The following is a 17294-nucleotide window of genomic DNA, read 5'->3' on the forward strand; positions in this document are numbered from 1 at the left end:
GTCACCAAGAAGCCACATCAATAAAGTCTGGAAACAAAGCAGGGAGGGATACTCTGTCAGCTATAGAATCGAGTGGTTATTATAAATGGACATCAAAAGTACGGCTAGAACATTTCGACTGCTAAGCCATTTCATGGATGAAATTAAGTGATACACTACAGTGTTTCCTTTGTAAGCCTCCTGCAAAGCTACTATAAGTTTTAAACATAATTGCATGCTTTTTAGACTGAACTCATGATAACCCTTCTAAACTCCATCAACAACAACAGCCATCTTGACAACAAAAGTTTGTTATCAGATATCAACTCCCCAACACCCCTCTCTCACCACAGGTTTAATTTAAGATTAATTCCAAAGTTATCTTAGAGCCATCTAGGTACAGATCGATCTGTAAACAGATGTGGTAGTTATGTTCTACAACTGGATGGATATGTCAGCCAAGAGATCTCATGTCCTGGACAGCAGGCCAGCAGATACCTCTGCTAATCCTGCAGAGCTGGCTATCCAAGGTTGTCAGCCTGAATGCATGGAAAACTAGGGTCCATCAGTCCACTCTCACCTTTATTCCTAAAATGTTAGTGAAACGTCAAAGCTAATGTAACCTGCAATCATAGCAAGTAGTTTCTCAGCAAGGAAGAAGTAGGTCAATTTAATTCTTGGCACCTGTTTATAGGAACACCTACCTACTCATATGGGAAACCAACTTAACTCCTATTAGAGTACTTGCTGTGTCCTGGGCTGATCTGGTTTCAAACCCATTCTGAGAAGAGAGTTGGACTATTGCAAGGGAAAGAGTTACTGTCTCTTAATAGTAACAGCTGTTGCACTTCAAATTCTTCATATAGATAGGGCTTATAATATATTTTTTTAAAAAATGTTTAAGTCGGAATATAGGACTAAGGAGATAACCTCCTTCTAGTTGCTTATGGATAATTCACAGTTGCTTACTGGCTCATATGTGTAAAAATTATATGTAACTGGCTGCCTCCTCCTTTCGAGCACCAGGTTAAAGGTGCCAAGAGAGCTATTAAACCCAAATTACCCAAATGTACAATTTGAAATAACTGGCCTAACACCCCGATGAAGTCAGGATCCAGATAACCTTGACACACAAGACTTCAGGTGAATGCTGCTCTTACACTAAACATATATTTATCCTTGATAGCCATACTGCATTTTCAGAAAGTTTTCTATTTTAACCTTTTTCACACAGAAAAAACAATGTGTTCTGACAAAGAAACAGCAGAAAGCAAGTTGTGCCAGTATAGGGAAGATTAATGCCTTTTCATACCACTTAGCTGTTTAAGTATTATTATTGCATTCCTCTCAAATTTTTTTTCCACCAAAGTTTCAGACATATTTTCGTTTTCACAGCATGCAAACTCCCCCTTTCCAGCACTGGGCTGGAATCAAAAATATTCGTTTCCTTCTTATCATCCTTCCTTTCTCCTACACATTCATCATTTCAGCAAACAGAGGCTGTTTACTTCACACTCCTGACTTCCCTATTAGTAAGTCAAAAAAAACCCCCAAAAAATTAGAGCGGAAAATGCTTAACTTCCATCTATAAAGCTTGTCTAGGCTAACAAAAAAAAAGAGGTTTTCTTCCTTAATTTGATTTAATGGTTATAATGATTTAATGGTTATAAATTGAGAAATTAGCAACCACTGGAATCAAAATGAGAAAATGAGGATAGTTGAGTTTGAAATGGCCTCGGTTCACACTGCTCTGCCACTACTTACAGAACTTGACATGAACAACCATGGGGGCTTCTTTAAGCAGAGGAGTCACCAGCCCAGAGCATGTGAAAGAAAACAGACATAAATATTTATGGCAAGACCATAAAACTTTTTTGCTACCTTACTATATGGGATATAAACCTCATTACCTCTGAGGAGTTTAGGCTATTTGAAAACTTCAGGCCTTAGCTAATGGAAGGAGTTAAGGAAGCACCCCATGAAATCCATTCAATCGGGTAATCAATCACCCCACACCTCACTGACATCCTATGCAAGTGCTGCCAGAGAGCCAGAGAGAGAGACCCCACAGGCCTATGCCATCTAGAAGATAAATCTTCTCAAACCAGTTTTTAAAGGATTTTTTTTTTTTTTTTTTTTAAACACAGTATCCTTTTGCCATAGCTCGCTAATTTCTGTTTTGGTGATACCACTCCATTTTTCCTGATTTCTTATTTTCCAAAAGACCTATCAACTACCCACCATCTCGAACAAAAAGATGGAAAATAAATACAGAAATGTACCTCTAAATACCAAATGCTCAATATCAGTTGATGAGGAAGTCTAATGATTTCCTAGCAAGTGTGAGCATATTGTGCTTTTGGTGCGTGACGTACGTGTTCCACTATACTCAAGCAAGCTAGGAAACCCAGCAAAGGTAGCAGCTTGGCTGAACAGCCTGAGATATAACATCATACTGTAAATAAGCATCTTTTCAGGAAGCTTTTTGTCACTTTTTCTTTCATAGTGCCTGCACTGCACTGTACTCCTGCACATCAAGATAAAACACCTAACTAATATGGAAAACTACTACGGATCAGTCAACTGTTGGCAAAGCCAACAAAACATAAAAGTGTTAGACAGTGGCACAGGGTCTCAAATGCCATGGAAAGGATGTGAGAGCTTCAGGTGTTTTAATCATTGCTCTATGGTTTTCCAGTTTCAATCTGCAATATATTTTCCTCCCCCAGTCTACAGTGAAGAGTCACCTACTTGGAAATGATGATTTAGTCAAACACCTGGCCCTGTCCGCAAATTAAGATAAGTTAACCAGTGCCAGCTATCCAAACTCCTTCAGACCAGCAGTCCAGCCTGCTATCACTGTAATGAGACAAGTTTATTACATTTTGAAGGTCAACAAAAGTTTAGCTTTGGTTGGTTTTTTTTGTTGTTGTTTGGGGTTTTTTTCTGGGGGGGGGGCAGCAGATGTAAGCAGACATAACCACCTGAATGGAAGTTTCCCCTCTGAGAGCATCTTGCCCTGCTAACCTACAGATATGACAGCTAATAGGGTATTTGAGAGGATTATTAATAGTCACAAAAGGATCCAAGTAAAGTAGCAGGTTTAAAGGTATCCCAAACATGAAGCAGTGCAAGTCAAAGTGTGCAAGCCAAGCACTGTAGAGGTCTCAGGAGATCTGACTTCTGTTGCCAAGTTTCTTGTATGTCCTTGGGCAAGTTGTCTGACCTATTTGTGCCTTGTTTCTTCACCTTCCCAGCTCACAGCACCACTCTCAAATAAAACCATTAATGCTTTGGATGCACTCACATAGCAAGGCAATGAATGGTGCAAGCAAGTGAAACTGATCCTTCCTCCTTTTACCACAATGGGCAGCACGGCAATTGCTAATAAAGTAGTCACCGTTTGCCATGACAAAATGATACACAAAACTGAAGTGTAGTGATCATTTCATTCCTTAACGAGATTCAAGGGCTGGATTCAGTCCTCCCAGCCACTGCTACTTTCCACACGTTTTCCTGGAACCCTCATACTACCCACTGTGCTGACTAGTGCAGCATCTGTACCCTATCCTGTTGAGACGTTATCAGTGCACTAAAGAGTCATCTAAATGAGGGTGTGAATTACCTCTACTTATCTCAAGTAATGAGAAACTGAAGAAAGCAAGCAGGTTTTTAACTCTATCTGCCATACAATTACCAACCATGGAAAAGAAATCCCTCCAGAAGTACCAATTTTATCCATATTTCCTCTAAACCCTCACTGGCAAAAAGAGATGTGTTTCCCAAGAGGGAAAATGCAATTTTTATATTATGCTGTTATATTCTGTGTAGTCACCTTAAGTTCTTTTGTGAAAGATATCCCCCAAAAATGGATATAACATAAATTTCTAGGCTTTCCAACTTATTCAGCCTAAACACTGCTATTCTAGAGTTGGGGAACATCTTCCTCTTGCAAGAGAGCTTGAAGCTGTTAAGGGTGCAAGGTGAAGAAAGGGCATGCAACTTGGGAGGAGTACAGGGATCTTGTTAGATCACACAGAGAGAAAATTAGAAAGGCAAAGGCTCAGCTAGAACTAAATCTGGCCACTATTGTAAGGGACAACAAAAAATGTTTTTACAAATATGTTAACAGTAAAAAGAATCCCAAGGAGAATATCTATCCTTTGATGGATACAGAAGGGAACATAGCCACCAGAGATGAGGAAAAGGCCGAGGTACTTTATGCCTTCTTTGCCTCAGTCTTTAATAGGGAGACCAGTTATCCTCAGGGTACTCCACCTCTTGAGCTGGAAGGTGAGGATGAAGAGCATAACATACACCCCTTAATCCAGGAGGAAATAGTTAGTGACCTACTATGCCATCTGGACACTCACAAATCTATGGGACCCGATGGGATCCATCCAATAGTACTGAGGGAACTGACGGAGGTCCTTGCCAAGCCACTCTCCATCATCTATCAGCAATCCTGGTCAACAGGGGAGGTCCCAGAAGACTGGAGGCTTGCCAGTGTGACTCCCATTTACAAGAAGGGTCGGAGGGAAGATCCGGGGAACTACAGGCCTGTCAGCCTGAACTTGGTACCAGGGAAGATTATGGAACAGTTTGTCTTGAGAGTGCTCACATGGCAAGTCCAGGACAAGCAGGGGATCGGGCCCATTCGGCATAGGTTTACGAAAGGCAGGTCCTGCTTGACCAACCTGATCTCCTTCTATGACCAGGCGACCCGCCTAGTGGATGAGGGAAAGGCTGTGGATGTTATCTTCCTTGACTTCAGTAAGGCCTTTGACACTGTCTCTCATGGCATACTCCTTGAGAAGCTGGCATCTCGTGGCCTGGATAAGTGCACCCTCCACTGGCTGAAAAACTGGCTGGATGGACGAGCCCAGAGGGTTGTGGTGAATGGAGTTAAATCCGATTGGCGGCAGGTCACAAGTGGTGTTCGCCAGGGCTCAGTATTGGGGCCGGTTCTGTTTAACATCTTTATCAATGATCTGGACAAGGGGATCAAGTGCACCCTCAGTAAGTTTGCAGTCGACACCAAGTTGGGAGGGAGGGTCGATCTGCTTGAGGGTAGGGAGGCTCTACAGAGGGATCTGGACAGGCTGGATCGATGGGCTGAGGCCAATCGTATGAAGTTCAACAAGGCTCAGTGCCGGGTCCTGCACTTCGGTCACAACAACCCCATGCAGCGCTACAGGCTTGGGGAAGAGTGGCTGGAAAGCTGCCCGGCAGAGAAAGACCTGGGGGTGCTGGTCGACAGCCGGCTGAATATGAGCCAGCAGTGTGCCCAGGTGGCCAAGAAGGCCAACGGCATCCTGGCCTGTATCAGAAATAGCGTGGCCAGCAGGAGCAGGGAGGTGGTTGTTCCCCTGTACTGGGCACTGGTGAGGTCACACCTCGAGTGCTGTGTTCAGTTTTGGGCCCCTCACTACAGGAAAGACATGGAGGTGCTGGAGCGTGTCCAGAGAAGGGCAACCAAGTTGGTGAGGGGCCTGGAGCACAAGTCCTGTGAGGAACGGCTGAGGGAGCTGGGGCTGTTTAGTCTGGAGAAGAGGAGGCTGAGGGGAGACCTTGTCACTCTCTACAACTACCTGAGGGGGGTTGTAGTGAGGTGGGTGCTGGTCTCTTCTGTCAGGTGGCTGGAGTAGGACAAGAGGGAATGGCCTCATGTTGCGGCAAGGGAGATTTAGGTTAGATATTAGGAAAAAATTTTTTACTGAGAGGGTTGTCAAACATTGGAATGGGCTGCCCAGGGAAGTGGTTGAGTCACCATCCCTGGAGTTATTAAAAAAGCGAGTGGATAGGGTGCTTCAGGACATGGTTTAGTGGGCATGATTAATGGTTGGACTCGATGATCTTGAAGGTCTTTTCCAACCTAAATGATTCTATGATTCAACTCCCTACTACCCAGAGTACTGAAAGCTCTCTCAGACTTAATGCTACAGTATCTGTGGTCTATCTGAAAGAATTCTCTACGCTTTTTTTCATGCCATCCAGACTGGGAACAGGACTGAGATGAAGAGATTCTGTTGAATCTTTTGGACTATTACATGAAAGCCTAATGTTGGTAGGGATTAAGTCTAAGAGATGGGTGATCATTTTTAGTCACACGTTTCTAAACACTTCTCTTCCTCTCACCACAGTACTGATTTCCATTCCCACACCTCCTTGGAACCAAGGACCAAGTAGACACACTTCCCTCCCATCTCCTGATACTCTACTGTGTAAACCTCCATCCACTTCCAAAAGCATCTGCCATTTTTCATCTTTGCTATTTCCTTTTTTTCTCTGGTCCAGGCTACAAATTCCAAAGGGCAAGCAAAGCAGCTACTGTCTGTAAAACGCCAAGCACATCTACAGTGCAGTACTGTATAAATAAAATGAATTATCTTAACACAGAAGAAAACGGGGCATTTTCAATTAAACCACTAATGTCCAAGAATGCAGACACAGCACTACAGGAAGGGGAAAGGTGCCTGCAAGTTTTAATCAAGCCAGAAACTAACAGAGAAGCATATGCATTCTTATGCAAATCTACACTAGACTCACTGCACATCTGCTGAAATGGGTGTCGTTTTCCCACAGTTTGCAGAATTAATGTGTTTAAGTGCCTGCCAGTGCTTGCAGTATAACAGCTAATTTTTAATGGGGTATTCCCAGCTGTTAAAAAAAAAATAAAATTAAAATCCCTTTAGATAACAAGAGATCTAAATCCAGGACTTGGTTTTACATTTTCTTAAGTGCAAAAACCCCCTTCACCTCCAAGAGCTCATTACTCACACTACTCCAACTTGCTTTATAATTAAAAATAATGACAATTCTTGAAGAAGAGTCTTTCTACAGTTTTGTGACCTTTTGAAACCCCATTAAAGAGAATTAACAAATGTTATTCCCTCCTGATCACTTTTATAAAGGCTTTCTAAGATAGGGGAGTGTCAAAACACACAAAGGACTTTATGAGAAGTTTACAAACCAAAAGACAGTAATTTTTCTTCTCACTTGGTTACTTTCCTTGCAGATACAAATTGTATTTCAATGATTACTATGTGCCTTTACAGAGGATTTTGAAAGAATTCAGATGAGAGCTTAACTCTGTGACCTTAGGGCTAAGAAAGCATATATGCCAGAAAATGCTGAAATCTCAGCTATTTTTTATAAAAATCTATAAATACAAGTTGAAAGGAACCCATGATCTCATAATAAGTCAACGGGTCACAGTTATGCTCCTCTTATCTTCCCTTTTTTTCCTATTGTTTAAAAATAGGAAACAGCACCACATGAAAATGTTCGGCCAGAGATAAATTGTGTGACTGAAATACAGGAGTCAGGAAATTGATGTTTTAAAATAATGTCATACTCATTTTCCCCAACACACTCTAGTATTGTTGATGCCTCCAAATATTTAAGTGACTTAATAAATTAGTAACCTAGGTAACATTTGCAGCAACACAGTCAGCTGAAAGACCCTAGCTAAAAATGCCTAGAAAAAAAAAAGTAAAAAAATCCATTTGTGTATAAATTAGCGTCAACGTTCTTTAAAAAGAGGAAGGGCAAACAGTTTTAACATCAAAGGGCTAATTCTGCAATAAAGTTTGGGAGTGAGGCAACCAAGAAGAAAACAGGCTATATCCAGCACACAGCTCCACTCCAAATCACCACTGCAAATACACAGGAAAGTGAACAGAGATTCAACAGCTGCAGTAGCACAGAGGACCCATAATTCACCACCTACCTGCTTGCAAGAATTCCCTGCAGTCAAAAAGAGCTATCAGAGGAGCTGTCATACAGCAGGTATGAGCAGATCACCTGTAAGAGCACTTTAGTCACATCTTTTGATATTCCCCGCTGCTGGCTGGCAAGGGAAAGCAGTGTCTCTGCCGACAGTACACTTGCCTGTTTTTAATCTGTAGCAAATGCAGTCACTTGAAACCTTGTTTTTGATAAATTCTACCTTTTACAAAGGGGCAACAACTAGAAATCATTGTTATTTATCATCTCAACAAAACAAAAAAAAGCTTTATGCCTTCACTATTTAACGTCTATACCCAATACACTGCAGCAGTACCTGAAGGCCACGATAAGGTCAGATATCACTATAGTAGGTATTGTCCAAATACACAGGAAATGACATTTCCTGGCCCAACAAGGTTTATCTTCCAAGCCTGCTTTTGCACCAACTTTCTAGGCGAGTTAAAAATAAGGCTATTGATCAGAAGGGAAAGAAATGCTTATGAACACTGACCTTCTCTGCTTTCCAATACAAGACTGCCTGCACAGACACGCCAAGCAGCTCTTCAGCTCCCTTTCAGCTTTCCAAGGGTCTCATCCGCACCTTCAGCTTATCTCCTGTTAAGTTCCTCATAACAGCAAATGATCTTCTGCAAGGAATCGCAGCTCTGTACATACTCGTAAATGCAGCAGTATACAAAACAGTCCAGCTACACTGTCTGCACACATCTCAAAGAGAAGAAAACCCTCTACAGCTATCACAGCTGTCTCTCAACTATCAGATTGCCTCGCCGCTTCAATTTGTTACGAGGCGGTTTTTTTGGTTAACATTAAATACACCCTTCCTACCTACCCCTTGTTATACAGCCTCCATATTACTTTTTAATTGAGCTTCTGGAGATGAGCGATAAGGTTCAGAAGTGGAGAGGACGCTATCCCCCGGCTTGTTTCAGGCAGCCTCGGACGTCCTCAGCAGCTCTTGCACCACCGCAATGAAGATGCCGCCACCTGGTGGGATCTCCACTGCCTCGGGTGGAGGCGGGGGGGGGGAGGCACGCTGGACCCCGGGGAGGGGAGACTCCCCCCCGGGGAGGGTCGTGGCTCACACTTACCGTCCTCGCATGGGCATCTCGGAAGAGGCTGGCCAGCAGCTTGAGCAGGGCTGGAAGGAGAGGATTTGCTGACAGTGAGAAGGTGCTCTTCATGATGAAAGCCTGTTGGTGCTCATCCAAAGCGAGATGGTTTGGAAATGGATAATCTTTGCATTTTTAGGTACAACTGCAAGCAGCGGAAGAAGAGAAGAAGGAGGGGAAAAAAAATGAGAGAAAACAAAAGGTAGGTAGCAAGCTACCTACAAAGTCGTAGCAAGGCAAGCTGTAAAGATCCAGAAAACCCTGAGAAATAGAGTTGGAGTCATTGACACAAGGGTTGAGCAAGGTAGACAACGGATTGCTGGAATGCATAACTCACAGAAGTTGGGCTTTTGAACTGAATTTCATGTGATTAGGAGATGCTTCTGTTCAGTGCTCAAGCCACAGCTATTTTTTAATCTCCACATGATACTACGTGCATTACCGTGGCTTTAGTCCTGAGCATGAGTCTAATATTTTCTGAGGGCCAATAATTAAAAGCCTGGAACTCAGGTTTGAGGCAGCCCAGAGACGTTTCTGTCTGGTTGCATAGGGTCTAAGGCTTTTTCTGGAGTCAGAGCCAGCAAAGCTGTGTCTGTAGATCAATATCCATGAAAAAGCATGGAGCCCTTCAAGCCTGTGTTTGAGGAGCCTTCTCTTTCTGCCAGGAGAAAGGGGAGTGAGGAGGCTTATTCTAGCAGTAAGGAATGTATCCAGACTGCTGGCAGGATTAGAGGACAACGTGATGAAAATATCCATGTCCGATCTGCACTCGAGTTGGTACAACTACTATCATCTTTTAGCACCACTGCTAAAAGAGAAAGACATTTCCTAGTCCAGATAAGGCCCCAGAGCAACAATGTCTATTCTCAGGATGAACATTCAAGAACAGACTCTTCCCCACGGTATTTTCTATGTATTTCAGCAACTCCTATGTTGGAATTGTAGCACGTGAGCATTTGCAGCGACCTTAGAGCAGGCACAGTGGAAACGAATTTGACAACCGCTGTTACAGAAGTTTACAACCTATTTAGACACAGACTGTAAGTCAGGCAAAATCTGACTCTGCCCCCATCACATGCAACATTTAACACCAACGCTGCGGTGCTGGCTTTATAATTCATGGCTACAAAATCCATGGATGTTCAGTCAGCCACACCAGGCAATATAATTGCTGTTTTCACAGTTAGCACTGAGAACACCGTAAATTCAGTTATTCCCCTGCCTCCTCCTCCCAAAGTCTGCTACAAAGAGCAGAGAAAAAGACCTCAAAACACTGGTGCATGCTTTTAGAAGTCAGTTACCCCCTGTACAGAAAAAAAAACCCATAGCATTAATCCAGGCAAGATACCTCTTCCCTCCTACCCATTACACACATGCCACGAGTCTGAAAGGAAGCCATCCTCCAGAACACATGTTGATACATATTTTACAGAAGCACTAGTTGTGTGTCAAAACTAGTTCTTGGAAACATCATCTAACAACACTCACATGATTTGTGTTTCACGAGCAATTAAACCTATCACTCCGACAAGCAAATTTGCTGTTCCTGTTCACTATTCAAACATCAGGTTAGAGGAAATTGCTTATGTTACAAACTCTGTCCTTCAGTAAAGAAATTCTATTTCCATGGTTTGATAATGTCATTGCTAATTCATTAAACCAGAAGCTGCCAAACCTCCAGAACACAGAATGAAAAAGCTACACTTGAACTACTGCAGCTAACAGAGGAAATGCAAAAACAGCCAGACTATGATTTAGATCTCAGAGTGAAGTCAGACAAGACCTCAGTGTTGCACTGAAATCACATCCCAGACATTGTAAAGTCCTACTGCATTCACATCACTGTCATACTGCTGGCAAGCCACAGAGACCAGTAATGATGGTACTTTACTACTAAATTCTTTTCTCCATGCTTACAGATGAAGTTTTACAGGCTCTGCAACCAGACCAGCTCCCCTCATGCAAGTAATTATCTCCTTGGATAGAGACAAAGTGGATGGCACACCACTGCAGAAGAAAGATGCAGAGAAATAAAAAGTCGCCTTTAAGTGGCCGCTGAACTCCCTTCTTTAAAATAAGTGTTTCCACTACTTGAACCACTTTTCAGACAGTCACCTTTCATTTGGAACAACACCCCAACACAGTGGTCGTGGAAAAGAGATGCTACGACATCAAAAGCTGCATTTCTTGCCATGCTAGAAAATGCTTCTCTACTTTTCAAATGCTAGATATTCCCTCCCTCCCCCAGCCATTCATGGTGAAATAATTAGTGTTAGTGTTCTCATTGTTTATCAGACAATACAGACAATAAGGCTAAGCCTTCTGCTCCTGTTTTCTTTCCCTGTGCTGCTGTGGTTCCTCAAACAACTGTGCAAGGCTTTACTTTGAATCCTATAAATAACACTTGTCACTCATAGGTTTGTAACCCATATTTAGTTGGGCACAAACATGGCACAGTTTCAGCTTGATTCATTGTCCGCAAACTTCTCCAGATGTGTTCATGCAAGAAAAAAAGGCTAATAAGGAGGAGGAAATAAATAAATACTAGCTAATCCGATTGCAATTTCATAGGGAAGGAGAGAAGACACTACCACATCAGATCCTTTATGAGGGAGAGAGATAATGAGTTGTTTTTAAACACAGACTAGGAATAATTAGTTATTGTCCTTGGGCTACAAGATGTATTTTTACATGCTTGAATTCTATGCTGATTTTTATAGCCTGTGAGCTAGCTGCTCTGTCACAGGGAATTTTTTCCCATTTATCAACATGTTAGTGTCAGACTACAAACACATCACAACATATGACTTTATCAACAAGCAGTGTTTTTTGCTGTGGCTAATTTTGAAACTGCATTCCTGCTTCCACTCATACGAGATATAACCTTGGGTAACAATCAGATAGGCTGGTGCCAGACATCCTCTTCTTAAATACATTCTCATTTTACCTTTGGAAAGTATTCTAAACAAACAAACAATCTGGAGGCGATCTGCTTTCTTTGGAGCTCCCCTTGACAATAGCAGAGAGATTTTTTTTTTTTTTTTAGAAGGCTGCATTTTATAGTCTCAGCATTAGGATGAGAGTAACAAAAGAAAGCCACGCAAGAAGCAGCAAGCTAGACGTAGTGGAAACAACTAAAAATCCCGAACTTCTATTACAATTAGTTGTGCTAAGTATAACTTTGCTCATTGATGCACCAGACAGAAAGCAGACAGACAACCTCATCCCACTGCACCAGCTTTTCAAGCTTCCAAAATAAACACAAAGGTCTTTGCACAGACTGTGCTCTCCAGCAAACCTGCAGCCCGATCTTCCTCATTTGATATGTGCAAAGGCTAACGCTGGTGGGTACTCACAATAATTAACTGCCATCAGCCAAGGAATCCAGCAGAGTTCTTGTAGATGACTTATTTATGTCATCTTTGTGCTTCAGCAATAATGAAACCAGTAACAGGTCAATGATACAGGTAACAGAGAGCATTTGCTTCTAGTTTTACAGGGCAGGGAAAACCTGGAGAATCTCTTTCGGATTCAGAGCAGGGGAGGAAGACAACAGGGACAACCAGCAGCCTGACAGGATCCGATGTAAAAAAGTACCAATAAAAGGAAGTGGTTTTAGAGGTTCTCCATAATATTAGGCAATGGTAACGTAGTAACTGCAGGTGCACGCACCACAAGTCCTGCCTTTTCAAGGATGGACCATCAAATTTGTTACAAACAAGACACCGTCTGCAGCGATCTTCAGTCTGAAAGATTGGAGTAATTATCGCTAGATTACCAAGACAAACGAGAGGGAAAGATATGTAAGAGATAAAACAGAATTTCCACAATTTAGTGCTGATCGAGAGATTAAGCCTGACTGCATTTCAGTTGGTAGCCTAAACAAACGAGAGGCCCGGCCACATAAATCAAGTTAATTTTAAAAGGTTACATACCAGGGAGAGTTAGAGAAAGAAGAGGAAAAAACACCGGGTCCTGTCCGCGGGCCAGACTGCTAAAGATTTTAACATCCTTTTTGTAAATAATAAAGGTGCCAATTTAAGACACACCAGTAAGTCTGGGGCGACGGGACCCACCGTATCAGTACTCCCAGGCCTGCAGTACCTCATTAATACTAATCAGAGCCGGCGCTGGCAGGCGGCGAGAGCTCAGCCCTGCGTGCACTCGCATCCTGTACTTGACTCCCGGCGACACAAAAGGTTTGGATGCGGATCCCCGCCCGGTAACACCGCCACGTCCCCCTCCCCCCCGCCGCCGCCGCCGCCCCCGGCTCCGGCACCGCTTAACGCGGGGCATCCTGCATCCCAGCCGGGGGGGACCGGCGGGAAAGGGGCTGCCGAGGGGCGGGCTGCGGCTGAACGAGGGGGCTCCTGCCGCCGGGAGAGTGGGCGGGGGAGGGAGGGGGGGCACACACCCTTTGGGAGACTCGGGGAACCGGGAGCTTCGGCAGTGGCGGGGGGGGGGGGAAGAAAAGGTGAAGGAAAAAAGTTAGGGTCGGGAAGTTTTCCGCCGCTCCCAACCTGCCGCCGCAAGCCGGCAACGGGCCCCGGCCCCGGCCCGGAGCCCGGGCCCGCCCCCCCGGCGCCCCCTTACCGTAGACGCGGACCCAGCCCTGCTGCTGGCAGACCGACTCCAGCAGGACGCGGTCCAGCGCGCCGCCCGCTGCCGCCTCCAGCTCCTCCGAGCCCAGCTCCGGCTCCGCGAACGCCTCCGCCGCCCAGGCCGCCGGCTCGCCCGTCGCTACGGGGGGGGCCTCCATGCTGAGGCGGGGAGGCGGCGGGGGGGGGGGGGGGGGGAACGGGACGGGACGGACGAGGCACCGCCGCCCGCCCGCCCGCCCGCCCGCGCTGCGCCCCGGCCGCGCCGCGCCTCGCTTCGCCTCAGTGCGCGCCGCGGCGCGGCTCCATCCCTCCCTCCCTCCGTCCGGCCGTCCCTCCCTTCCCCGCCCCCCTGCGTCAGCGCGGGAGGAGGCGGCGGCCGCTGCCGGCCCGTTCCAGCGCCCGGCGGCGGCGGCGGCGGCGGTGGCGGTCCCGCCGCGCCCTCAGCGCCGGCGGCATCCCGGACGAACAGGCGCGAGCAGTGGCGGGCCGAGCGCCCGCGCGGACGGGGCAGGCGGTGGACGGCGGGGCTCGGCCAGGCCAGAGTAATCGGCCGCCGAGGCAATGAGCCGGGACTCCCCCTCCCCTGCCCTGAGGGAGAGGGGGGCGGTGGCGGGAGATGGCGGGCGGCGCTGGGCCGGCCGTAGCCCTTCCTCCCCCTCAGGGGAGCGGGCAGCGCTCTGCCCCGGCCCCCGCATCGCCACCCCGCGCCCGCCTGCTGCCCAGGACCGCTTCCCCACGCGGGGCTTCTCGTCCTGGCCCCCGAGGGGATTCATCCCGGCCTCTGAGGGGGTTCAAAATGGCCCCCGAGGGGGTTTCACCTCAGGCCCGGCAGGCCGGCCCCGCCGCCGCCCCGGTGCCCACCTTCCTTGCGGGTGCTCCCCGCCGCAGGGGTTCATCTCCCCGGCTGGAGCCGGCCTGTCGGGTGGGGGGGGGGGTGGGCGGGAGCAGAGTTTGTGTCATGGTGGAAGCACCCCAAAGAAGCAAAAATCGGGGGATAAGGCCGCTGGGGGTCTCCTGAGGGGTGTGTGCCACATGCATCTCATAGCGGGCCTTTCTCTGACCTGCCAATAACATCACAGGAATGCGAAGATGATGGGTTTAGTCTCAAAAAGCAGTATGAGATGGGGGTTGCCCGGGTTCAGACTCTTTGTCAGCATTCACATTGCACTTCAGGGCATGCCTAATCGAGACCGTTAAATGTTTCATGCGCTTACACTGTCCGTTTCTTCCAGGTACATGGGAAGGAGATGCACTGGGGAGAAAGGAGGACAACTGGCTTGATTAAAATAATTTCATTTAGGAGGTTTGTGGGTTGGTTTGTTCTGAATGCCTGTTTACTGACCTCCCTGAGTACACTGGGTTTTCATTGTCTATTTTGTTTTTTGGTGAAGCTCCCAGTGCTTAAGGTTCTTGCTCTCTAAAAATCCGGTATAAAATAGCTGAATATAGCATGCATCCCACAGTGTCTTTTAAGTCACAGTCTTGTAAGTTGAATTTTCAGGGAGGGTGGGCAAGGGGCTTCAGTTTACTTTGGGTTCCATCCCTGTAATCTTCTTGGTCTGAGTTCGTGCCTGTCCATGATCAATACAAACTGGGTAAATTCATCCAAGCGCATAGATTCAGTGATTATCTCCATGGTGCATAGAGGATTTAGCAAATCGGCCATCTCCTCAACATTTCTCACTGAAAGCTAAAGCTTAGCATGGGCTGTCCCTAAAGGCTCATCTCTGTACACAACTTCTGTATTAGTATAAAGGGACTAACGTTTTTTTTCTTTATTGAAACAGCTATTGCATTAGCATGGACCTATAGCAGTTATACTGCCATAAAGCTGCTTTAAACTAGATACGGCTCCCCCACTTTCTAACCGTGCTCTGTTACCTTGTTTTATTTTGCAATACAACAGAATAAGAGGGTTCACGCAGTGAGTTACTGCACCTCTGCTGAAAAGCAGTAACTTCCCTCTGAAGGGGCTATAACTCTCTAAGCTCTGCAGCTTGGCAGGTTGCGATCAGCTGCCCGAACCTGAACGTTTATCTTGGGAGTTCCCAAAAGTTCCTCTTGGGAGCTGAGGACTTGCGAAGTGGCAGCACACAGTGCCCTCCTGATCCAACTGGATTGGAGTACCCCCATACTGGTATGGTTCTTTCTGCGATGGAAGATGTATTAACTATTTCAATGGAGAAAGAAAAAGTCCTGCCAGCCCTATGATTAATTGATGAAATCTCATTTCCTGTGGGTTTCTGTCTCATGCTTGACTGAGAGCTTGACCTGAATCTCGCCCTACAATTGGGTCATTCTCTACCCAGTTGGGAGCCCTCTTTTCTGAAACGGGATGAGTTCGCGTGGCAGTTTTTCCGTTGTATGGTGGGAATATGCACCCTGCTGCGATTTCCAAGCTGAGATTGAAAACAAAGAAACCTGCAAAATGTTTGGTTGTTTTGTGATCGGCAGCACTGGTGTAGCCTGGTTTCCTACAGATTTATGTCTCGGCATCGATCCCCTGGTATCTAGCAGAGGGTGGACACCCTCAGTGGAGAGGCTTGTAGGATCACCCTGCTTTACCTTGCTGCCAGTTTTCATTATTCCTGCAGGGATTTAATTAGCTCTTGGACCTTTATCCCTCTGTTTGTTTTGTTTGAAACAGACCAGCGAGATCAATGCTTCTTGAGGCTGTAGAAGGTGAGGCACAGGATCAGGGGAAAAGAGAGATCCTGTGAGCTTGATGGCATCAGCCTCAATTCTCTGGGAAATGAGGATTTTTTAATTACCCTTATAACCAAGAAGAGTTAAACCAGGCTGAAATCTGGCAAGGATTCATCCCTCCATCACTGTGACAGGCACGGGGTGATTCTGCACAGTTCTGGACAGAAGCAGCACAGCTGGGACACCCAGTAAGCTCTCCTGGCTCCTTCCTGCCCCAAAACATGCTCTGCATCATGGTTTCCAAAGGACTGGGAGCTGAGGGCGTGCAGGCTACTCCTTCCAGAGCAGGCATCTGCGTAAATTGCCATAATAATACCGTAAAGCAGTAGGAAAACCTATTTTTCCCTCCTACGTTCTCTCTACCCCTGCTCATTCCCACTGCTGCTGATAATATAATGACGTACATATTCTCCAAGCTTATCATTTAGTGGCCACAATCCAATAAACTCTTAAGGTTTTCCCCTCCTACTCTCCCCTCAGCCCCCTTCTTGCTGTCAACCTCCCAGAGACTTTTCCGTCCCTCACACAAGCCTGGGGTCTTTACCTGCTGCAGCTGCAGGCAGCTTCCACAAGCAGCTGCAGGGGGAAAGGGGGATGAAGCTGCTTTGAGAAAGAGAAGAGGAGCTGGCGTGTTGCGAGGGAAGGATGTGGCTGCTGAGCTACTGCCAAAAGGGTAATAGTGGAGTTTTAAAAAAGCTGCTGCACAGTCCTGGGACGACAATTACACAGGAGCGGTGCAAGACACAAGCAACTGGTTCCCATCAAGTGAGGACAGGTTGTATCTGCAAGTATGATGAAGCCATCCTAACAGCAAGGTCTGGAACAACTGGATAGTGAGGTTTCTGAAATTCACACAGTAGCAGAAAACAAAATCCATTCTTGTGCCTTTATTTGTGGGGTTTGGTGCAATATAAACAATAATAAAGAGCCGAGATGACTAAAATAGGAAGGCTGGTTTTGCAGGCATGACAGTAGCAAAAATAGACATATTTTATAAATAAAGATGTCCTGGAAATCAGAGACTCCTGAGTTTCATGCTCATCAGCTCAGCTGTTCTGGCTGGGGGTCTTCTCTGCTAGTAGTGCACAGGGGATTTATGGAGGCATAAATGAGCAGTAATATAAGCACATGCATGAAATTCCCTTCA

At 46.0% G+C, this 17294-nt stretch overlaps 1 protein-coding gene across 3 annotated transcripts in view; it reads right to left on the minus strand.

The window, feature by feature from the left end:
• RASAL2 (RAS protein activator like 2) overlaps positions 1-13650 on the minus strand; it is a 203521-nt gene extending 189871 nt beyond the window's left edge. Inside the window, exon 1 of one of the 3 annotated variants that reach the window (XM_075038584.1) lies at positions 13434-13650. In XM_075038584.1, the coding sequence (XP_074894685.1) occupies positions 13434-13599 (166 nt within the window). In that variant the 5' untranslated portion in view covers positions 13600-13650. The remainder of the gene's footprint in view (positions 1-13433) is intronic. The other 2 variants (XM_075038586.1, XM_075038585.1) reach the window with 2 other exon arrangements.
• Between the last annotated feature and the right edge of the window lie 3644 nt (positions 13651-17294).

This window comes from Buteo buteo, chromosome 10 (genome assembly GCF_964188355.1).
Source record: "Buteo buteo chromosome 10, bButBut1.hap1.1, whole genome shotgun sequence".
Lineage (NCBI taxonomy): Eukaryota > Metazoa > Chordata > Aves > Accipitriformes > Accipitridae > Buteo > Buteo buteo.